Below are 23,051 nucleotides of genomic sequence, written 5' to 3' on the forward strand. Positions count from 1 at the left end.
CAACTTTATTGACTGACAGGAATACAGCTAACGAGATACATTCATTATACAGCACACTAAAGATATTACAACAATCGTTCAAAACACTCAACCCGAAGCAGCTCAAGATAACACCAGTACCAAAGAAACCCAAACAGACGAAAAGATCAAGCGGGTGACAGCAAAGAAAGGTTCGTCGCGATGACGTTGCCCACCCAACAAGCCCCAAGTCCAGCGCCCCTGTAACCCCTGAACCGAACCCATTTTCCCATCAACATCAATCACCATTAACCCTTCATCGATTCATACACCATACCACTCATTACATCCAACCCATCATCAATCACATTCAGAACAACCACCACGACCGCCTGGCAACATTAACATGATCAACCCCACTCCACCTCTTCCCCCCCTTCATCTCCACACTTCCCCCCTCCTGCTCCCCCCCACCAAAATACTTTGCAAACGAATCCCCATCCAACCTCCAATCCTTCTCTCTCGGACCAACATAAACCCCAATCAAATCATCCTGCTTCCCCTCCTTCCTCTCCCTCGCCCACGTCTCCGGCTTTGGCGCCTTCAACACACAGACATCCTTCTTGCTGTCACCCGCCGCTTTGAGCAGCCTCTGCTGCAAGAGCTCGCAAAGCGCGGCGAATTCTTGTTCGTGCTCATCCTTGACGAACCCGCCCTGTCGGTAGTAAGCCCGTCTCAACAATTCAAGCTGCCAGGTGGCCGTCTTGGCGAGGGTTTCCGGTTGGAGAGAAGGCTGTCCGCACAATTGAGGTTGCTGCTTCTTCTCCACATACGGCTGTCCACATGTCACGCCGCCGACCTGGGCCTTCTTCCCCTCAAGGTAGGGTTGGCCGCAGGTTGGTTGGGAGTATAACCTGACGGGGCGGGACTCGTCCTGATCGTAGTCGCGAAGGGCAGCCTCGATTTCGCGGAGGATTTGCTCGTGGATCGTCATGCACCGGTCTACACGCTGGTTGGTGGTGTACAGCTCCGCCAGCATCCTCTGCATCTCGACAGTAACCGGGTCGAGAACGCCACGGGACCGACGGAGGTTGTAGCACATTGTCTCGCAGAGGTCGATGGCGGCAGGGACGTGTTTCGCGGCAACGTGAGCGTGAACCAACATCTTACCCACTGCCAGCACCCTTTCGGCGTTCCAGTTCTTTTGCACCTCGCGCGACTTCCAGAGCTTGAGGAGAAGGGACTCCAGCTCGACAAAATTCTGCTGGCTGCCAAGGAGTCTGACGATGCCGCTGATGTCCTCGTACTTGAGGCGGATGAGCTCAATGTTCTTGTCCTTGAGGATGGCGAACGCTTCCTTGGTCATCTCTCGTGAGAGGCGGAGGTATTCCTCCCAGAGTTTGGCGTCGTTGGGCCGAGGGACGTCGATGCCGGCCATGTACTCCGCCAGCTTGTAGGCGTAGTGCACACGGGTCAAGTCGCTGTAGTAGCCCTGCCTGTGGGCAAAGTAGAAGGTGCACCGAGCCACTTCGAGTGCCTTCTTCCACTCGCCCACCTTGAGCAAAGAGGCGACCTTCTCGTTACCGGCTTTGCAAGCAACGGCGTCAAAGTCAATCTTCCTGAGATCTTGCTGAAGGTAGGTGAGCACGGCGAGGTAATAGATGCGAGTGAAGTCGTCGTGGGTGGTGATGAAGCCTCCAAACTTGGTCTTGAAGATGTGGAAGAGCCTCTGGTCGAGGACAGCGCACATGTGCTCTTGCTTCTGCTCAATCCAGAAAGCGCGGAGCTTGGCGCCGTACTCGAGGACAAAGGTGGTCCTGCTGGTCTTGGACTCCGTCTCCCGCTTGTAGGCCTCGTAGAGGGTGATCTCACAAAGTGCCATGGCCATCAGATCGGTGAAGGTCAAGGCGTTGTTGTCGGTGAGGCTGTGCTGGAAGGCAAGGAGAAAAACGAGGGCAGTCTTGCTGATGGTCTTGTTGTACTTGACGACGATCTCGACGCTGCCCTCGAACTCATACCCGCCAAAGATGGCGAGGTGGCGGAGCTGTCGGACCAGCTTGAAGCCGTGCTGGATGATCTTGGCGGTGACAAAGATGGAGGAGAGGGTCACGGCGGCATAGTACAAGTCAGCAGACTTGCACTCTTTCTCGGAGATGATCTCAACGAAGGCGATTCGGAGCAGCTCCACGATCCTCACATGCGACTTCTCACCACCAAGCCTCAAATAGAGAACGATAACATCCTTCAGCTTGAGCAATGTCTCCTGGTGCCAGCAGCCGAGCGTGAGCTTGAGGTGGAGGTACGCCTCATAACACAGCTCAATGGCCCTGTCAAGAGTGGTGGTTGTAGTGGCACCGCCAGAAGTGATGATCGTAACATAGACCTTTGAAAGGCGCTTCTTGACTGTGGTGACGGTCGTCTCCGTCTCTGTCACGGTGGTTGTCTTGGTGGTCTTGATCCGTGTGATGACCTCCTCGTAAATCGTGACAGCCTCATGGTGATGCTTGTGGTTCTTCTCGCAAACCTTGGCCAAAGCAATCATTGCTGTGATGATGATGTAGGCTTCGGTCCCAAAACAGACTGTGACAACCTCACGAAACTTGACCGAGATCTCATAGAGAATGGACCACTCGACTTTGGCATGAAACTCCAGCACGTGCTTGTAAGTCTCATAAACCAGAATGAGTGTCTCTTGCTCGAAGCGGATCTCCTTGTGGCAGTGGACAATCGTCTCCCAGAGGACGCAGCAAATCTGCTGAAGCTCAGCCCATCGCTGTCTCTCCTTGTAGAAGTGGATCAGAATCACAGCAGCCTTGATGGCATCGTGATGGCAGTGTTTCCGGCCCTTGTTGAGGATGGCGACAATCTCAATGTAGATGTCATAGCCCTCCTTGCGTCCCAGAAGCATGTAGTGGGCTGCCAAGGAGTACATGATCTTGATGGTGAGACGATGAGTGTGGCCGAGGTGCTTGCGGTACTTGGCAAGAATCTCGATGAACAGCTCAATGATCTTCTCATGGCGGTGGTGCTCCTCGTAGAAGCAGATGAGCACGGCGAGAGACTCCTCGGTCCTCACATCTTCCATTTGAAGGGAGATCAAGCAAGCGCGGAAAATGCGCAAGTAGATGGCTTCAGCCTTCTCAAAGAGGTACTGACGGTGGTAGCAGACAGCAAGGCGTCTGGCAACCAAGATGCACTCTGTGACAAAGCGCTCCGACAGCTTGATGGTGACCTCTGCGGTCAGGATAGCCTTCCAGGTGATCTCAAGCGACTGCGTGATGATGACCTCTGCCTTGGACCAGTGTCCAATCTTGATGTAGAGATTAATGAGCGCCAAGCAAGACTTGAAGAACGCCTCATCCACCTCACCTCCTTTGCATCGCTCGTAGTGCGCGACAAAGACCTCCCGGATGATGGTCTCAGTGACCTCAGTCGTAGTTGTGGTTGTGGTCTTGGTGGTGGTCGTGGTCTCGGTGATCTCCTCGACAACCTCGGTGATGAGGATGGTAGTCTCGTGTGCATCCTTGTGGTCACACTTGCCCTTGCCCTTGAACCACCCCCAGACCTTTCCAAACACCGAGATGGCAATCTGAAGAAGACCACACGCCTTGAAAAGCACCCCAATCTCCTTGAGAAGGACAATGATGGCCAACTCCTCAAACTTGCGGTGCTCATACTCCACCCACAAGCAGATGAGAATGTTTGAGGCCTCCTCATACCGACCAATTCTCCTGAGGAACTTGACATACTTGATAGCAATCTCGAGCTTGCTGATGTGCAGCTCAATGGTGGTGTGGACGCGGCAGAGCTCAGTGATGCGCCTCCAGAGACTGATGTAGGTTCTCTCGGCCCAGAACCACTCCTCCTGAGACTCGTAGAAGAAGGCCAACTGAATGAGGATCGAGATACACCGGTGGTCGTCGACTCGGAAGCCGTCGGCGGTTTCGAGATACCAGCCAACGTATGAGCTGATTTCCTTCTCCTTGACCTGACCCTTGAACTCAATCTCCAAGCCGCCAATGTATTCGGCCAGCTCTCTCGTCTTAGGGTGGTTCTTTCCAAAACGGCCAATGTAAATGTCCCAGATCTCCTTCTGAATGACTCTCGTCCGCGTGGTATCCTTGATGTCAATGTACAGCTTGGCCAACACCTCGAGCCACCGGATAACAGTGTCGCTGGTGGCTCCGTGCTTGCCTTTGCAGATCTGGATCATGAGAATGATCATCTCCTCACGCCATGTGACAATCTCTGTGCGCTCCGTGATGGTGATGGTCTCGGTATATTTGAGAAAGTAGTGTGTGCATGTTACAACAACAGAGCTGGAGGTGGAAAGGATAACCTTCCCAAGCGAGGCAGCTCTGTAAAAGAATTTGGCACCGGCCAATGCATCAGAAGCCTCAACATGGATATTGCCGAGGATGATGAAGGTCTGCAGGACACTGATGTGACGCTCGCCGAAGCAGGCCTCTTGAACCCTCAAAGAAAACTCATGGTGCTTGACGTGGACTGAGACGGGCTCGCCATAGAGGTAAGCCGACCTCTCCAGCAGACCAAAGTGGCAAGAAGTTGGGAAGTACTCGACAAAATCCTTGCCCAAAACCAGCTCCCCATCAGCATAGAGGCTGGATGCCCGGAAGTGGGCTTGCCAGTGCCTGACGGCATAGTAAAGCAGGGAGTGTGACTTAAAGTACCCGTCCACAAATCCGTCATCAAGGCCTTCAAAAGAGGGCTCTGAGCCATCGGTAAGGCTGAGCTTCGAGTACAAGAGTAATGCCAAGGTCAGGTTCCGATGAGCATCTCGAACTGAGGGCAGTACCTTGCCATCCAACAGGGTCTGCATGTAGGAGCGGATGGACTTGCTCTTGAAGTGAACACTGCCGTTTTGGATAACGACAATGTCTCCGCAGGTTGACCTGATGCGTGCCACGACATCGATGGGGCCTCCAAGCTGACAGGTCTTGGTCTCAATGCGCAAGAGCTCGCCCAACTCATTCACGCCGAGGGGTCTATTGGCAGCAAGAACAAATGCCAACAATGTCTGTGTGGTCTCATGCTTGAGGGAGATCTTCGACACAATCTTCTTGACGAGCTCGTCCAACGTGCCGTTGATGCCTTGGGCGGCCTTGACAAAGGCGTCAGGAGACTGTGTTGGCGCATCCTTGGCAAGCAGCCGCACGGCAATGTAAGCCCACAAGAACGAAGCCTTGGCCTTCTGTGTCAAGTCGTGGACTGTTTTCTCCTGAACCTCGGGACTCAGCTGAGTGAAGCCGGGAAACTTGGAGAAAGACTGGCGGAGGTAGCGCTTGATGTCACCATGGAGGTGCTGAGAGGTGATGGTGAAATGAGCGCATCCTTCGCTCAGATGTGAGATGGCACGCGACAAAGTAATGATGCGGACGTTCCTGTACTTGGCAACGCAAGTCCTGAGTTTGCCATGGAACTCAAGCGGGCTGATACTGCCAGTGACATCCTGGAAACCGTCGACAACGACGACCACGTTGGTGCGACGATCGTCGAGTGACCGCAGACCCGATTCCAGGGCGGCCCAGAGAGAAGTCTCGAGCTTGGAAGAGCTGCGGTGCTGGTCATACGACTCAAAAGCGCTCGTCAGCCGCTCGTACAGCCCGACATTGCCCACGTTCTTCTCAAGAAGCTGGAAGAGGATGCTCTTGAGGAAAGCAAGAACTGTGCACCTGGAAGGGTAGTCATAGGCTAGAAGATTGGTCAGCTACCAGATCTTGTGTGGAAAGCAAGGCTCAAACTTACGGAAGCTGTAGGTAAGCGTAGTGTACTGTGTGTGATCCAAGGGTCTTTGAAGACGCTCCTTCATCCAACCGGCAAGAACTGTCTTGCCCGATCCAGCCTCACCAGTAATAGTCAAAGCCTTCTCCTTGCCCCTGAGAAAGTTGACAAGAGGTGTTTTGACCCATTCACATGTGTCTTCGGCCCGCTTGATATTCTCAGACACTTGGTCGTAAAAGGCCCCTGTGGCAGACCGATCGTTCTGAAGCCGCCTGCGAACAGCATCGACACCAAGACTGTGAGTCCTGTTGCCCAACTTCAGCGACCACATCTTGGCAATGATGGAATCCCTCCTCCTCCAGATGCCAGCCACGTGCTGGCCAAATTCCGTCTCAAAGTTGATAACGACAGACTTGTGAGTGTTCTGTCCAAGGCTGCTGATCTTTTCTCTGTAAAGGATCGAAATCCGTCCAACCAGGTCAACGAGGTCACAGTACAAATGAGCAAGGCTCTCCTTAACCTCCTGAGAGGCATAGAAGATATCTTGAATCTGGCTGACATTGGTGATCAGGATGGCAAGCTCGTAAAGTGCCTCAAAGGTTGGCACAAGGGCCTGAGCCTGCTGATGTCCGATCTGTGATAGTCATTAGCGTTTGACCAAAGCTGCACATGGAATGGCATACCTCGAGAAGAATCTGAGTGCTTCCCAAAGCGGTGATGGAAGCCTGATGAGCTCCAAAGCAGAAGTCTCCGACATTGGCTCCGAGGCCCCAGAGTTGAAGCCCAAAGAACTGAGCGGATTTGAGAACGCGGTCCCAATCACTACCCCGACGGGGCATGTGGATAAGACGCTCATCGGAGATGTACGCAAGATAGGACTCGATATCGACATGCTTGAAGTAAGTCTCAGTGTAGTCACCAAACTTGTAAATGCGTCTCCGGATCTCTTTGCTGGTCTCGAGAACGCGAGTCAACTGTATGGTGACGGTAGACAGTTGACTCTGGGCGACGGTTGAGGTCGCGGAAAATGTCTCGTCGGCGAGGGAGGCAGTTCTCTCCGAATCGCTGTGCTCGCCGTCCGAGATCGGTGTGACTTTCACAGTCATAGGAGCATCGAGAGGCTTGCTCTTGACTGTGAGTCCACTGACGGGCTCTTGGAGTCCGGCGCGAATGGTGTCCATGGCTGAGCGGTTTGAAGTCTCTGCTGGTTCTTCGTCAATGGTGTCGGAAACAAAAGATGATGCTGAGCTGCGCTTCCGAAGTCTTTTGCCTGGAGCGGGTCAAGGTCAGAGACTGGCTGGGGTTGCGAGTAAAGAAAAGCCCGGCATACCTGCAAATGTTTTTCTCAACCCCAACATAGTCGACGTTTATAGCATGGAAGACGGCACTGCTAGAGGAAGCTAGCCAAGTTCTTGTGTAGTAGCCAACAACGCCAAGAAGGATGTCGGGTCAGTACCTGAGTGGCTGCCCAAGCATGAAAAAGGAGCGTATTGTGACTGAGCTTGACGCCTGAAGAGACTCTTCTGCGGTTTGCCGTACTCCTGAAAGGGACACAGGAGAGGAGCTTGGGGGGTTGGGCAGCATAGCATATGTAGTGGAAAGCAGCAACCGTCTCCTGAATCCAGACTTCCATGGACACAAGCCACCACAAGGCGTTTAGGGGCCACATTTGGAATCAGACCTCGCCTTGCCACTCTCGAGCTAGATTCTGGATCAAATGATCAGTATATTGTGTAGCTGAAGCGGGTGACAGTGGCTGACGCGGTAGATGGAATCCGGAAATGACAATTTGGCCGTGGGATATTCGTCCAGGCAGCCCAAATCAATGTAGCACAGACTCTCTGTATGATGTAGACGTCACAGACCATGTCCGTTATCAGACGCATTTGGCCAATTGTTCGTGTCTATCGAGGTCGAGATCATTTGAAGTGGCGTCATGTCCAATCCCATGCTGTTGATAGCTTCTACGCTTCTGCAGGAACAAATGTCCCGAGTCTTCAGCTTTTCGTGGGGAAAATTCCCTGTCTGGCGATTCCAGCCTGCTGGTTCTCGATAGTCGTCGACTTTCAGGTGACAAAAGCCGTTCCCGCAAGCCACGTTCTAACCGTGTTCGGCCCGTCGACAGGGGTCTGCTGCAGGGGGACATCCGAAGACAGCGGGATAAAATCAATATCGATGTCTAGACCTTTCCGACTGGCCTCAGGTGCAATGCGAACTGGTAACATCGGGCCAAGTTCCTGATAGGGATGCTAGCGTCGATCATTGACGAGCAGCTGAACTGGTCAAGCGCGCAGGCCGTGTTGATCACCCGCATCCCGCTCTGCACACAGCCCCACTGCCCACGCGAGGTCAAGGAGTCGCCTGAAACCTGTTTCGCAGACTCCTCTGAATGTCGAACGGCGACATGAAGCTGATTTTTATGATTCTTGTGATGTTTGAGGAGGCTGTACAGCTGAGACGACAGTCATGTCAGGAGAACATCTTGAAACAAGGAACTCGCAGGCTGAGATGGAATTGAATAGCACGAACCTCTGGTTGATGAGTCAGGGTAAGTGTTGGAGGGTCGAAGTTGGGATGGAATCAAATACCCTCAAGTTGAAGAAGACAAGAAAGAAAAAATCAACGAAAGAAAATGCAGGTCTCTTCCTTCTAGAAGAAGTGGAGCAGTGCACGGCTGCAAACACCTGACAATCTGCTCTGGATGACGAACGGGAGGCACGATGGAATATTCAATGTCAGATTTTGATTATTTACAGATTACCTAAATATTGATGTTGTTTCCTCATCTCATCATCTCCCATATAAACTATCTACTTGTAAATATACATGCCAGGTTCTCGTTCCTCCCATCCCACCACCCTTTCTCCCCCAACAGCTCAAACAATCGTCTTGCCATGATTCTTCCGCAGAATCTCGGCCGCAATCTTCTCAGCCAGGACATAGACCGTGCTCTGAGGATGCCCCGGCGGCAACAACGCAAAGCTACTCGCATCTACCACCCTCAGCCCATCCACACCAATCACCTTGGCTTCCTTGTCCACAACCGCCCAACGGTCATCCCTCTTCCCCATCCGGCACGTGCAAGAGGCATGCCAAATTGTCTGCACCGTATTCCGAATCACAGCCAAGATCTGTGCATCCGTCTTGACGTCCGGGCCAGGGAAGTACTCCTTTGTATCCGCCAACACGCCCTTCATAGCCTTTGACGCAAACGCCTGACGCAGACGCTTGTACAGCGCGACAGCTACCTCCTGATCGGTCGGGTCGGTAAGCCACTTGGGATCGATGAGGGGGAGGTCCTTGGTATCGGCTGACTTGAGCGTGACGGTGCCCCTCGACATCGGAGCAACAAGACCACCAAGGATAGTCGCGTACATGTACCCGTCCTTTGGCTGAGTGGTGAACAAGTTGGAGAAGTCACCAACGTAACCCGGGGCAGTCAAGTACTCAACCTCAGGCCAGTCAGGTGGGAACTGCCCATCCAGAATCGTCGAAGTATCCTTCGGGATCAGCCCACGTGGTACCTTCTCCCAGCCCAGGAAATCACAAACGGGATTGGTCAACGGGCCTTGCTTCTTGAACGTATAAGGCCCCGCAAACTCTCCCAACACAAACAATGGATCATTGGCAATCCTCGTCAGCGTCTCGACCTTGACCCTCCAGCTCGGCCCAAAGAAGACATGATCTTGCATCCCCTGTCCAACTCCAGGTCTATCCGCGATGAGTGGAATCTTGTGCTTCGCCAGCTCGACCCTAGGGCCAACACCAGAAACCATCAGCAACTGCGGGCTTTGGAAAGCGCCGGCCGAGATGATAACCTCCCTCTTCGCCTTGAGAGTGTACTCGAACAGTCCAAAAGGCCTGCTCTCCACCACAACCCCGGTCGCCCGTTTGTTCTCATCAAAGACAATCTTCTTCCCCAGCGTCGTCATGTAAACCTTGAGATTTCTCCTCCCGGATGCCTCTCGCAAGAAAGAAGTCTGACTCGAGTCACGAGTCTGGGTCTCAGGCCGGATAGTCGAAGCACAATACTGCGCGCCCATCAAACTCCCGCTGTTGAAGTCTTGCGTAGGTCCGATACCGATCTCGTTCAGCGCAGGTTCCATCCATGTGCTAAAAGAGTTGGCGTAGTTGGCATAAGACACTTGAAGGGGCCCTCCGCCAGTGGTGGAGAAGGCATTGATGTTGAACTCGGCCGAGGCATTCTTGAACCGGAGGTCCTCTCTGGGAGGTGTGAAGCTGACACTCCTCTTGAAGTGCGGCTGCAGCGCCTCCCAGGAGTAGCTCTCGTCACCGACGGCCTCTGCCCATTTCTGGTAGGACTGGACGGTACCCCGTTGGTAGATCATGAAGTTTCTTGCCGAGCTGCACCGTCATTAACCACTTTTTCGATATCCCAAGGTCACCGAGGTGCGTAACATACCTCCCACCAAGACACTTCCCCCTGGCATAGTGAATCTTCCTCCCATTCGCACCCCTCTGGGGCTCGGTGACAAAGTTCCAATCAACCAAGGGGTTGGTGTCGCTTGGATCCGACCCGACAAACAAGACATCACCCACTGGCGTCTTTCCCAGCAAAGGATTGGTGATCTGGTAAAAGCTCCCCGCTTCGACAACAGCGACAGAGATGCTCGGGTTCTCGCTCAGCCTGTTGGCAAGAGTCAAGCCGGCGGTGCCACCGCCGACAATGACATAGTCAAATTCCTTGGAGATGCCAAACTCCCCTTCGAGGTTCCTCGGCAGCGCCTGTTCGTGTGCTTGCTCAGCCTCGATGGGAACACCGTAGACGAGGTTTGTCGTCGCAACAACAACGAAAAGGGACAGAATCCTATTGGTGCTAAGGAGATGCATCTTCACGGGTCTGAGGGGATCAAGGGGGAAGATGGGGAGGGAGGAGGAAGGAAGGAGAGGGGGCCTGGAACCCGGAAAAAGGTCACATCACTGCAACACGCTTGCTGTTCCCCAGGTCCTTTATACCTACAATCCTACCCCCCGACCAACACACCGGAACCAGAACGACAAATCCAAACCAACTCGGCGATCTTGATGTTAGTTGCGGGGACGTCAACCCCGTCCTCCCCACGATCTCACTGCCCGCCCAGGCGCTAACTTCCTAAAACCCGGTTTCATTGGATTTGTTCGTCGTGATCGACGCTGACTAGAGAAGCAGACGGTGGACCACTCTGTTGACCACAATCAGAATTGGGGAAGCTGGCACTGGCAAGAGTGCAGAATCTTGGTCACGACAACCAGAAAACTCACCTCTCTGGGTCCATCCCTTCTACCCTAAATATGCACCGAACCACCCGCTAACAATCCCACGCTAAGCACCCTGACACCTCGGCCCAACAGTTGACGTTCAAGGGTGTCACTGTCAAGCTGTAAGGACCACCTAGGTTATTGGATCCATAACCACCAATAAAACCATCATCCATCGCCGATCTTTGCTGCGAACAGAGTTCAATCGATCAATTCCAACATGTATCTACCCTAACTCCCCAGCCGTATTCGTACCTGCATTATGATCATCTCGACTTCCCCTCCTCAACTCCCCCCAAAAAAAAAAAAAAAAAAAAACCTCGGTTGTTCTAACCATACCTTCATCAGACCTTTATCCCCCCATCCCCCGTACTATCAACAACAATGTCATCACGCTCAGTCGGTCGCCGTTGAGCCTTCACAACCCCCGCCTTCCCAATAACCCCGGACCCCCGAAAAGCTACCAAAACAACCACAAATGCCGCACACCCCAACGCAAAATTCCACCACTCCGCTGCTCGCAGACCCGCGAGCGAAGCCGAGTCCCAAGGAATCACCGGCCCAGCCTCCTCGACATCGACCCCCCTATCACGCGCCATAACAGCCGTCTGAATCGCCGTCGCGACAGCCAAACCGATAGCCCTTCCCACCTGACCCATGGCATTAACCAAAGCCCCCCCCAAAGCCTGATCCGACTGAGGTAACGAATGGCTCGTAAACAAAATCAAAGACGGCCACGTAGTATCAGCTCCAAAAACCGACAAGACCATAGCCGGGAACCCATAAGCCCAATACGTCGTCTCGGGCGGAATCGGAGCAGCAAAGAGTATCGACGATATCGACACGCAAAACGTCCCCACCGCCAAAAGCAGGTAAGTCGGCACCCGCGCCAAAAGCTGGCTGACAACCAGCGCGGTGATGACCCCCATGATCCCCGTCGGCAGAAACCTCAAGGTCGTCTGCAACGTCGACAGGCCCTGAAAGTCCTGGTAAAAATACGTGGCATAAACCAGTAACCCATTGAAACTGCTGAAAAAGAGCGCCATGATCGCCATGGCAGCGCTGAATTTCGTGCTGTGAAAGACCGAAACCTTCATGATCGGCGCGCGTTTCTTCGTCTTTTCCAAATGTCTCTGCCAAAACACAAACAACGTCACCAAGATAAGCGAAACCACAATCAACACCGGTATCCACGGCGTCCTCCACCCAACTACATTTCCTTGTGTCAAGGCAAAAAGCAACGCCAGCAAGCCCACGGTAATCAACCCAGCCCCCAACCAGTCAACCGAATTCTTCACCGTGACCCCCTCATCATGCAAAGTGTGATTCGGCGCCGGCAGGATAAAAAACGCCGCCACAGTCACAATGACAGCCAACAAACCCATAATGACAAAAACCCATTTCCATGAGGTGTACTCCGAGACAAAGCCCGCGAGCAAATTCCCAAACACCGCTCCCACAGGGGCACCTGCTGAGTAACAACTAAAAGCATAGTTTTTCGCTTTGCCAGGTCGAAAGGTAGTTCCTAGGATTCCAATCGCCGTTGGAACGTTGGCTGCCGCACCCTGTAGACAAATGTTAGCATAACTAGGCGCTAATTTCACCCATTGTTCAACCTACAAGCCCAGAAAGACCACGAAACAAATCAAAGGCGATTTCGTTTGGTAAAAAGGGATTCACCAGCATGGTCATGGCGAACCAGGCCGAGCCAAAGATGAACATCCTTCTTTTGCCGTAGATGTCAGCTATCCTGCCCCAGAGAAGGAGGAAGCAGCCAAAGGTGAGGGAGTAGGCCGAGACGATCCATTGGAGGCGGGTGTCGGGGATGGAAAGGTCGCGGCCTATGGTTGGGAGGATGATGACCACTGCTTGGCCGGAGAGGGTCTATTTTAGTCGTTAGTTGTCAAGTCTGTGCATAGGTAGTGAAGAGAAGACGCGTACGTTGAGAAAACTCGCGCCTGTGACGGTAGCCACGAGGGCGATACATCGCGCTTTTGAGAACGGCAAGTCCGATTTGGGCGGTTCATCGTCGTCGTGTGGTATTTCTTGGGCGACGTTGGTGGTGTCGGTGAGCTCATCGCTTGACTTCGAGTCACCCCCTTCCGATCTCGCTTGGATTCTCTCACGGGCCGACGATGCTGATGCTGCCGCCAACTGCCGGTGCGGAGAGATCTTGTCATGGTCAACTGCCGGTGTTGCCATTGTTATGCAGGCGGCTCACACTCCAATTTTTTTTTTAAAAAAATTTTTTGGATGGAAAGGAAAAGCAACGATGGTGTTGTGATGAAGGGGATGGAAATATTTTTTTTTTGAATTTGAGTAGAGGTAAACGATATCCTGCCGGCCCCACCGGCTCGGTTGGGGATAGCGCGGGTGTATGGGCCATCACGACATAAGGTAAGGTATGGTACATGGTTCCTTCCCGAGTAGTAGTAAGATTTGGTCTGTGGGTTTGGAGGGGACGGGAGGAGGGAAAAGATGGGCGGCGGAATGTGGGACTCCGGAAATATCTTGGTGATGCCGGAACCGGGAGTGTCAGTGTGGCATGGGGATTTGACATGTTTTGGGTGAACTTGGCATGCAGGTAGGTCTCAGTCAGAAGATTATGCTTATGATCGCTACCTTTCCCTTGCTTGGAGTTGTAGCGAGGCTTTGAAATGAGATGAAGGGGTGGGGGCTGCTTTTCATGATGTTTCTTTCTCGACTTTCTTCGCTGTGATGACCTTGCAATGATAGATAATTCGGTACCTTGCAAAAACAGTTTGATTTGATGGTCTCATCAAAAGGTCCAGTAAGATCATATCAATCGCTATGTTTCTATTGCTGACAGGCTTGATTCTCTCGAGTCGTTATTGTCATGCAGCACACCTACTCAAGAATGCAATGACTTTACAAAACCACTTTGCGCCCTCTTCTACCATTGCGTTGATGAGTGGTTTATTGCAACTATGATATTTGACCAACCGCAGCCATATGACTTGCACACTGCTCTTAATCTCTTTGTACCTAGTCAGAGCAACCTGAAAAGCTGCAGTCTCTCACTCAAGTCAAACAAACGTTTGGCCAGACCAAGCTGCTGAGCCTAGCCCATTGTAACAGACAGAGCCTTTGTCAATTCACAAGACATCAACGTAAAAACAATGACTGGTCTTGGTCACCAAGGAAAATAACAAGAGCCCCTTGGAAGCGCGTCGCAATCTTGACAACCACTATGCTTCTTTGTGTTCTTCATCAGTCAACAAGCTGGCAGTGCCTCAAGGGGCAGTTTGGCTTTCACAGGACACAGTAGGCCCGACAGCGTCAAGCAAGCGCACATCCAAATGCTGAAATATTTGGACATATATAAGCTTGCTTGACACATAACCATCCCATCACCAAAACTTCATCCCTCATCGGTTCTACTTTACTTGACAAGCTCACATCAGGAACTGTTTTGCCTCATCCTGACTCGATCCATCCCGCCTGTCTTCATACTCGTCGTCACTCTCCACTCCAGCCAACTTCATAGGTACTTCATCTCACTCCAGCCCACTTTATACTCCATCTCACTCCAATCATAGTCTTAGGTTTGACATCAGTCTTGAACTCAGTCAACATGTCTTCCTCAGAGAATAATCATGTCTCTCGGACTCCAGACACCGAAGGAGACTTCAGCTCTCCCAACTCATTTGTCTATGTCCGCACACCTATGGCAACAATCAGCAACAACACAGGGCTCAAGTCAACAGTCCACACTACCTCCTTTGACGAGAAGGACTCTTCCCATCAAGAGGGTCAGCAACGCCAGTACCAAGAACAGTGTCAACATCAGTATCGACAGCAGTATCAACCGCGGTATCGCCAGTCCAGCTATGCCAGCAGTCGCAGCAGTCTTGCCAATGAAGTCATCTTCGACCATGAAGACTCCCCTCCTCCGCTGAAAGACAACAACGGTCCCTTTCACCCTGCCAGCCCCTATGCCAAAGATGATCAAAGCCATGGCCTGGGCATCAGCGCCGAACAAAGCTGCCTGCATCAAGAACAGCGAGGCACACGAACAGTCTCCAGCCCAGTAGGCACAAGCGGCAAGTACGGCAAGACCACAGAACAACCCCTCGCTGGGGTGAACTGGCGAGACCGCAGCATGAGCTATGGTGACAGCTACGGGGGACGGTGGTCTTCCAACCTACGGGGGTCAGCTGCCAGTGAGAGCTATGGCCCAAACAGGTTCTACCCCCCTGGTTACTACTTCTCACCTGCGAACCGTTGTAATCCAAGCTTCCGCTCTTACAAGTCGTCAGCGAGCACCGATCTTCTTGCCAGCCTCACAAGCAATGCCAGAAAAGCCCCTTTCGCTGCACAACCTTCGACAAACCGATTCAACGTGTTCCAGACGTTGGATAACAACAACAACAACAACAACAACAACAACCAGACCGACGAGAACGACGAAAAGATGTCGCACTGTGACAACAAGTCCAGAACCTTCGGCGTTGTCGGAGACGGCCGCTTCGGCGCCAGACCCACTCCCGCTGCCCCCGCCCCGCCTGTCCTCACCTCGATCGGTGCCTCCGGTTTTGCCTCAGGCAGAATGATGAGTCACCCCGGCGGGAATGACTCTGGAATCCTGGGCTTTGCCCAACCCCAACCCTCCGGCCCCGCCTACCACCCGGACGCCCTCTCCTCCCAGCTCCGGTCCTTGTCCTTCCGCTCCGGCGCCGCCGCCGTCCAAGCTCCTGGCCCCTTTTCCGCTGCCCAGCAGCACCCCTTCCCGGGCCAGCAGCGCCCCTTTTTCCCTCAGCCTGCCGCCGCCCCCTTGTTTCCCGCTGGCTTTTGCCCTTTCGCGTCCGTCCCCGAGACTGCCGTCGTCCGAGCTGGTCCCTCCTCCTCCGGCGCCCTCGTCCCAGCCCCTGGGCAGCCCTTTTTCTTCCGGCCGATGGAGTGCCGCACCCACCGCCGCCTGACCGAACTCGAGTCCTACGACTTGATGATCAAGGGGTTCAGCCCCAACTACAAGGGGAACCCGGACCTGGACCGGAACCGGAGCGCGACTATCCCCGAGGACATGAACTGTTCTCTCTTCCTGGTGGGCTTGCCCGCCGATGTGACGACCCACGAGCTGCTTGCTGGGGTGAGGAACGTGGGACGGGTGTATGCCACCCACATCAACCCCCCTGAGCCGGAGAAGGGCCACGAGCAGAGCGCGGCCAAGATTGTGTTTTTCGAGAGGAGTGCTGCCGGTACGTGTTCATTCCCTTCCCCTTTTCTTCATATGCATTCAAGCATTCCCACCACGCCTCAGAAAGTTCTGAGTAGGCCTTCCAAAAGCTTGGATGGGCCTGTTGACCATCTTTTTATGCCTTTCGAGCTATCGAATAGGCATGTCATGCTGTCAAATAGGCCTTCCAAACTCTTGGACATGCCTTCAAGATATCTTCAGACCCCTTCCCACTATCTTGAGACGCCTCTTGGCCATCTTTTTAGGCCTATTGAACTCTCGAATAGGCCTAAAAGATGAGTTGGCACGCCTTCAAAACTCTTTGACAGGCCTCTCAAACCCCTTTTGACGCATGCAACGTTCTTCCAAACGCATGAAACCAGAAAGCTAACCCACCCTTCCCACCAGAACGCTTCTTCCGCCAAACCACAACCCAGGGCTTTCGCATCCCAACCCGCGCTCCTCCCCACAACCCCGCCCGCGTGACCTGGAACCGCATCCGGTCCGCCGAAGTCGACATCAACGGCTCAAAGTCTCGCGTCCTCCTCATCTCCGGACCCCCCCACATCGTCAACGAGCAGCACCTCCGCGAGTACTTCGACAACAAGCTCATCTACCAAGTCGACGAGATCATCGTCCACCACCCCGGCGCCGTCCCTGCCGCCTTGCCCGCTCCCCCCGGTTCCTCTGCTGCCAATCCCTCGACAGGCAACCTCTCTAGCTCTGGTGGTCCCCGCGCCCCAGCCGGCCTATTGGCCTATAACGACGTCCCTTCCGGCGCTCCCGTTACCAGCCACAGCAACATCCCCCTCGCCGCCGGTCCTCTCATCCTCGGCAACAACGACAAAAACGACAAAAACGACAAAAACGACAACAACGACAACAACGACAACAACGACAACAACGACAACAACGACAACAACGACAACAACAACAACAACAACAACAACAACAACAACAACAACAACAACAACAACAACAACAACAACAGCAACGACGACGACAACGACGACAACGACGACAACGACGACAACGACAACAACGACAACAACAACAACAGTGGCGCCAGCGGCTTCAGCCCCGGCCACTCCAAGTCCGCCTCCAGCATCAGCTCCGGAAGCCACAGACCCAGCTCTCTCCTGGGCCAGCTCAAGGGCGATAGAGCCCTCATCGAGTTCCGCTTCGGCAGTTACCGCTGCCAGTCCGAGGCAGCCCGCATGGCTCTCGTGAGAGAGTTTAGGGAATTTGGGGTCTTGTGCGAATTTGGGAGGGATCCTTGTGATCGTGTGAAGAAGAAGGAGGAAGGAAAGGGGAAGGGGAGAGAGGAGGAGCAGCAGGTAGAGGTTTATTTAGGTGGTGGTGGAGATGGTTGCGAGGACCACCACCCTTTCTGGAGGGGAGGAGAAGCTGGGATGGGTGGTGGTGCGTTTGCCGGCGGTGCTGGTGTGGGGGGTGATGCGTTTGCTGACGGCGAGGGGGGCTTCGGCTCCGTGTTCACTCCGGGTGCGGGCGCGCACCTGTCCGCGACGACCCTGGCTGGGAGTTACTTCCAGTCGCGGGCTCAGAGCGACAGCGTGCGCGGCCTGTGGGGTGGTGCTCGTGAGGGGGCGTGAGGGGAAGTTTGAGTTTTCGGGGAGGATTCTGTTTCGGGGTTTTTTGTTGTTTGGGTTTTTTTTTGTTTTTCTTCTCTGCGATGGCAAACGGCTTCCTGAGTTTGGAGTTGGGGTGAGAGAATGGTCGGGGGGGTTTTTGTGGTCTCGCCGGGAAATGCCAAAGTTGCGCCAATTGGCGCTTTAGTATCTTTTTGTTTTGTCCTTTTGCTCATGGATAATGGCATCTGAGAAGGGGTCAGGAGATAAATAGCATTGCAACTGTGGGAATACCAAGACTGTTCGGACATCAAGAATATGGACTGCTGTGACTGTGGTTTGTGATGGTCGTGATGTTCGTGATGCTCTTCAACATGCCATGTTCTATTATGGCATTGAGAACAACTGACAGGATATGACCCGTCCACACACATTATGACCAGGTTGCATTGACACTGAAGCAGACATATTGCGGATGGTGACACTGCGATATTGATGGAACATTGAACAGATGAAGTCTCATCAACCCTAACCCAGCAACAATATGGCAGTACAGGGTGGGGCATGGCGTTCCAGATCTTCGGGAGAGATCTTGGCACAGTGACGTCATGGGTCTTTCATGATGCCATCACCCAACTAAAGGATGGTATCTCGCGAGACGCGGGTTCATTGATGGCAGCTCTTTGGTCCAACGTGGAGGAGAGTCAAGTAAATCCTCTGATATTGTGTCACCGGGGCCAATCACAGGCAGCCACTGCCCTCAAACACACGCGTTCTGTTGGCGAGCAGCCACGGCAGCCCCCCACCTCGACGCTGGTGAACCACGACAGCCATTCGCCCCTCCCCTTGTAGCCTTCATTACGTCACAACGGAGAAATATGTCCTTCAACGGCGGCACTGGGCGGCCAGCATGTGAGAATTCCTTTCCCACTCATGTCGGTACGAGATGAGCAGCTACTTCCAGCTGATTCTTTGAGCAGCTAGCAGCAACTCCCGGTGTCCCCAGCTGGCAGATCATTGCTCCCCTGCCAAAAAAAAACAAGCAGAGGTAAAACCCACTTATAGCTAGATTAGGTAGCAGTGACGTCTTGGACTCTTTCTTTCACAGACCCACAAACAAACCAACAGTGAACGTCTGGAACCGACCCTCCAACGTCCGCCAATATACTGCGCTTTGCACCTTCAACTTCCTCCTTCTCTCCTCTTCCTCTCCATACCAATTTGATACCCAACCACCATCACCAACCGCGATATTTTCCTCAGCCAGCAAAGAGGCATCTCCTTTCCCGCCTTTACACATCTACAACTACAACATCTTGCTGAAGAAAAAATAACACCATCATCATGAGGATCGCCAAAGCGCTCCTGTCGTTGGCCCTCGTGGCTGACGCAGCTATCGCTAGCTCTTGGTTTTCCAATGCTGGTAAGTCATGACTTGTGTTTTTTCTCGACTTCTCCAGCTCATTATTAACAAGATCTGCAGCCTACAACAAGTGGCACGAGACTGAGCTTGAGCGTTGGCTCTCCGATCACGATGTCCCCTATCCCACTCCTGCCGACCGCAAGGATCTCGAGAAGCTTGTCCAGAAGAACTGGGAGTCGCATGTCGTAACACCATACAACAGCTGGGACGCTGCCCAGCTTAATAGCTATCTCAAGCAGAAGGGTGTCGAGACCAAGGATTCCGCCCAGGCCAGCCGCGATTCTCTCATCAGCCAGGTGAAGGGCTACTGGTACGAAACGGAGGACAAGGCTCAAACCGCCTGGACCAATGTCAAGGACTGGATTCTGGACAGCTGGACCGACAGCCAGCTAAAGGCCTTCTGCGATCGTTATGGTATTCCTGGTAAGTTGACATGACGTCATGTCTTGAATGTTTGAGGCGTCGACTAACACCGCCATAGTTCCCCAACCCCGCACCCGTGATACTCTCCTTCAGAAGGCTAGGGTCGCTTACGAAACCGCTGCTCAAAAGGCCGGTGAGACTGCTGCCTACCCTGGCAACTGGTTGTACGAGACCTGGTCCGAGTCTGATCTCAAGGAGTGGCTTGATACCCATGGCATCCCGGCTCCTCAACCTACCACCCGCGACAAGCTCATTGCCTCTGTCCGCCGCAACTCCCGACTTGCCTCGCTTCGCATGCAGGAGCAGAAGGCTGCTGCTCAGAAGAAGGCTCAGGAAGCTTATGCCACCCTCACTGACAAGGTTATTGACGCCTGGAGCGAGTCTCAGTTGAAGGAGTTCTGCGACAAGAATAGCATCCCCGTTCCTCAAGGTACCAAGCTCAACCAGCTCCGCTCTCTTGTCCGCAAGCACCGCGCTGAGATCATGGGTGACACCGTTGCCTCAACCGCTGCCTCCGCCTATGGTGCTGCTACTTCCAACGTTGGCGAGAACGTTGCCAAGGCTACTGATGTCACTTCCCAGGCCGCTCTGGATGCCTTCAACGCTGCCGTCAACACCTGGTCTGAGAGCCGTCTCAAGGGCTACCTTGACGCCCGTGGAGTCCCCGTTCCTCAGGGATCCAAGACTGATGAGCTTCGTGCGCTCGTACGCAAGCATGCCCACAAGGCTGCTACCGGCTGGAGCGCCTGGACCTGGGACGATCTGACCCTCGACAACCTCAAGGCCTACCTCGCTTCCTCTGGAGACGCTGCGGCGAAGAAGGCTGGTGAGAAGGCTGGCGCTACTCGCGAGGAGCTTGTCCAGGCTGCCAACGCTGCCTACGCATCTGCTTCTTCTGCCGGTGGTAACTCCTTTGCCTCTGCTACCAGCTACCTTTCTCATGCCACCGACAATGCCAAGGCTGCTACCTTTGATACCTGGAGCGAGAGTGATCTCAAGGCCTACTTGGACAGCTATGGCATTCCCGTCCCTCAGGGTTCAAGTCTCAATGAGATCCGTGCCCTTGCTCGTCGCCAGTGGACTTACTACAAGTACGGCACCTCGTCTCCTTCCGAGACCATCTTCGCTAAGATCAAGGAAAACGTCTTGAGCGGCTGGGACTGGGTCACCGGTCAGGTCATGGCTGGCTCTGATGCCGCCAAGAAGAAGGCTGAGGAGGGCCGTGCCAAGGCGCATAAGGAGCTCTAAGCTGGCTTCCCTCAGCCTACATCACATCACGACAAGGAACTCTGTCAAGGCCGTGCATTCTGATCGGGATTGACGCCGAGTTTCATCTCTGTACAACATTTCTTAGGGTGGATACTCTTTGACCACCACACATGATGGCATTGACACGGGACAAAACTGGCTTGGAGGGTTACGAGTGGTTATCATTCAGGGGCTGCGGGTTTTTGCAGCAAATGTTAATACTCGGGGTTATGTCTGGAGTTGGTCGTTGTTTTCTTTTTAGGTAGTTTCGTCTATCGGCCTCCATAGCAGGGGTAATGAAACTTTGTGAAATTGTTTGGTTCCTTGGTGGTGAATGATGGGCCATACGAATATTGTGTCCGGTGCTATGTTACACGACTCCCAGTTCTCTTCCAGATCTACTGGCCCTGGCCAATGAACAGCAAGACATATCTTTGACGGCATCTTGTGAACCCTCCTCGTGGAGGTCATAGTACAACTCATGATCGTGGTTGCTGAGAATCCTTCATCGAGGTAAGAGCTTCTTCTGTTGTTGCATGATGAATAGGGTAGGTAGCATGGTTGTTCCATGAGAGCTGAAAAAAGGTGAGCCTCGGCGAATGATGAATTATGTGTGGCAGGGCTGTGTGCACAGAAACAGGAAGCAAGCGTGTGTGTTGGTGTATTGAATGGGTTGATGGGTGATGTAAATGGAGTTTACGTAAAGGTTATTTGGGAATTGGAGTGTTTGAGACTGGGTGGTTGAGGGTGAGTGAAGAAGTGTGAGAGGATTAGTAGGAGTATAAGGTTATCTGTTTACTGCTTAAAAGCACCGAAAATCTAAGGCATTTATATCTTGGAAAAGGCTTAGACTAAAGATGTACAAAGGTTGAATTAAGTCTAGGAATTCGACATATAAAGCTCGGATTTAGCTCAGATTAGGTCCACCAGGAGCTTGGATTATACGATGAGTTTGAAAAGGGGATCCTAAGGATGGCTTGACATTGTAAAGTGAGAGGTGTATGTGCTTTTGCTTAAGGGGCCTCTCTCTTTACTATCCAGTAGGGGGATGGCGGTATGTGGGACCTGGGCATTTCGAAGTTCGAAACTAGCCGGGTATTATCAATGACCATCATCCGGCAGGAGCAGCACATATGCTGTTAGAAATTGTACGGCAGATATCAGATGACGGTTCATGTTTGTCACAAGATAACACACCGGGTTTGGAAGGTTCGGATATGGAGTCTCGGCGATTGATAGGTTGTTTATTTGGTTATCGCGCTTGCGACGGAATCTTGTTTCAGAACTTGCAGTCCAAGAGGTGATTTGCTTATGATGAACCACTCTCCGAGAGGTTTAACATCAACCACGCCCTCCATCCCATCCAGTTTAGTACCGTGCCTCCATCACTCGGCAATGCGTGACTTGACCCGGGCAGCGTATTCATTGTCACACTTGAAAGTTCAAGTAGGCAGGTAGGTATGCAACCGCGCACTTATCATCTTGGTACGGTCTGGGTATAATTATTAGGTATTATTGCGCTACTAAAGAACCAGTCGACCAGATCGCACCGTGTTCTCAAATGTTCGTGTCGCTAGATAAAGCAAATGCCCCAAACTCAAGTAAGGTACGGAGTTGCGGGGTGCCAAAATTCCCATGTCCCCAGTCCCAAAGTGTCGAGGGAAACTCGCGCTCAAGTCCCAACCCCCAGGCCCCAGTTAGGTCTCTAGCCTCAAGTCCCAAACCACAAATCCCATAGAAAACACTGCCTCCTTTTCCCAAAGCCCAAATTCCGAATTCCACAAGCTGGGTAAACCGCAGGAGTAGTTACCAATCCATGATGCAGTCATAGATAGAACTAAGCACCCCATTGATACTCTCCCAACACCAGCCTTCACAAAGTCCTCCCTTGTCTCCATCTCAAAGGCATCCCATAGAAAAGGCAACGTCCGCGCCAACCTCGAGTAGCTAGGTATGCTTAGGTGAGTAGCGGTATGCGGAAAGAAATCTCGAAGCCTCAGAACCTAAGCCCCAGAGCCCCATGGGCCAGTATTCCTAGCCTCTGTACCCCCTCCGCGACCAATTATCCCCCACCTGATGGTACTCCCCCCCCCATGGGCCCATCCTGTCCCCTCCAGGCCTCAACCCCCACTGCTGCCACAATGACCAGAAGGTGACCATCTCCAACCCAGGCAGCTGCTTCATCACGCCCTCGCTCGTGAATCTCATCGCT

General features: G+C 53.1%; 5 protein-coding genes across 5 annotated transcripts; 2 read left to right on the top strand and 3 right to left on the bottom strand.

Annotated features, from left to right (window-relative positions):
- Positions 1 to 328: 328 nt before the first annotated feature.
- Positions 329 to 8,286, bottom strand: QC763_601090 (uncharacterized protein; the record flags this gene model as incomplete). The annotated part of the gene is made up of 5 exons (XM_062913962.1): positions 8,230 to 8,286; positions 7,031 to 8,152; positions 6,384 to 6,970; positions 5,725 to 6,334; positions 329 to 5,670 (listed from the first exon to the last, which is right to left on the bottom strand). Exons 2-5 carry the CDS (start codon positions 7,056 to 7,058, stop codon positions 329 to 331), a joined length of 6,567 nt encoding a protein of 2,188 aa, XP_062762980.1. The 5' UTR covers positions 7,059 to 8,152; positions 8,230 to 8,286.
- Positions 8,287 to 8,576: 290 nt separating this feature from the next.
- Positions 8,577 to 10,935, bottom strand: QC763_601080 (uncharacterized protein; the record flags this gene model as incomplete). The annotated part of the gene is made up of 2 exons (XM_062913961.1): positions 10,124 to 10,935; positions 8,577 to 10,065 (listed from the first exon to the last, which is right to left on the bottom strand). The coding sequence occupies exons 1-2, from the start codon at positions 10,549 to 10,551 to the stop codon at positions 8,577 to 8,579; spliced, it is 1,917 nt and encodes a 638-aa protein (XP_062762981.1). The 5' UTR covers positions 10,552 to 10,935.
- A 368-nt stretch (positions 10,936 to 11,303) lies between these two features.
- Positions 11,304 to 13,709, bottom strand: QC763_601070 (uncharacterized protein; the record flags this gene model as incomplete). Its single annotated transcript, XM_062913960.1, has 3 exons — positions 12,901 to 13,709; positions 12,580 to 12,843; positions 11,304 to 12,524 (listed from the first exon to the last, which is right to left on the bottom strand). The coding sequence occupies exons 1-3, from the start codon at positions 13,159 to 13,161 to the stop codon at positions 11,304 to 11,306; spliced, it is 1,746 nt and encodes a 581-aa protein (XP_062762982.1). The 5' UTR covers positions 13,162 to 13,709.
- Positions 13,710 to 14,554: 845 nt separating this feature from the next.
- On the top strand, positions 14,555 to 17,769 carry QC763_601060 (uncharacterized protein; the record flags this gene model as incomplete). The annotated part of the gene is made up of 2 exons (XM_062913959.1): positions 14,555 to 16,279; positions 16,540 to 17,769. The coding sequence occupies 2 exons, from the start codon at positions 14,555 to 14,557 to the stop codon at positions 17,767 to 17,769; spliced, it is 2,955 nt and encodes a 984-aa protein (XP_062762983.1).
- A 590-nt stretch (positions 17,770 to 18,359) lies between these two features.
- Positions 18,360 to 21,153, top strand: QC763_601050 (uncharacterized protein). Its single transcript, XM_062913958.1, has 3 exons — positions 18,360 to 19,168; positions 19,229 to 19,591; positions 19,650 to 21,153. Exons 1-3 carry the CDS (start codon positions 19,090 to 19,092, stop codon positions 20,837 to 20,839), a joined length of 1,632 nt encoding a protein of 543 aa, XP_062762984.1. The 5' UTR covers positions 18,360 to 19,089; the 3' UTR covers positions 20,840 to 21,153.
- Positions 21,154 to 23,051: the final 1,898 nt, after the last annotated feature.

This window comes from Podospora pseudopauciseta, chromosome 6, assembly GCF_035222475.1.
Source record: "Podospora pseudopauciseta strain CBS 411.78 chromosome 6, whole genome shotgun sequence".
Taxonomy (NCBI): Eukaryota; Fungi; Ascomycota; class Sordariomycetes; order Sordariales; family Podosporaceae; genus Podospora; species Podospora pseudopauciseta.

What these genes read in the sequence shown, in the direction of transcription:
- QC763_601050 (XM_062913958.1), top strand. Translation starts at nt 19,090, where the DNA reads ATGAGGATCGCCAAAGCGCTCCTGTCGTTGGCCCTCGTGGCTGACGCA. An exon ending in CTCTTGGTTTTCCAATGCTG is followed by an intron (nt 19,169 to 19,228) that starts GTAAGTCATGAC and finishes CAAGATCTGCAG; the next exon opens with CCTACAACAAGTGGCACGAG. An exon ending in CGATCGTTATGGTATTCCTG is followed by an intron (nt 19,592 to 19,649) that starts GTAAGTTGACAT and finishes ACACCGCCATAG; the next exon opens with TTCCCCAACCCCGCACCCGT.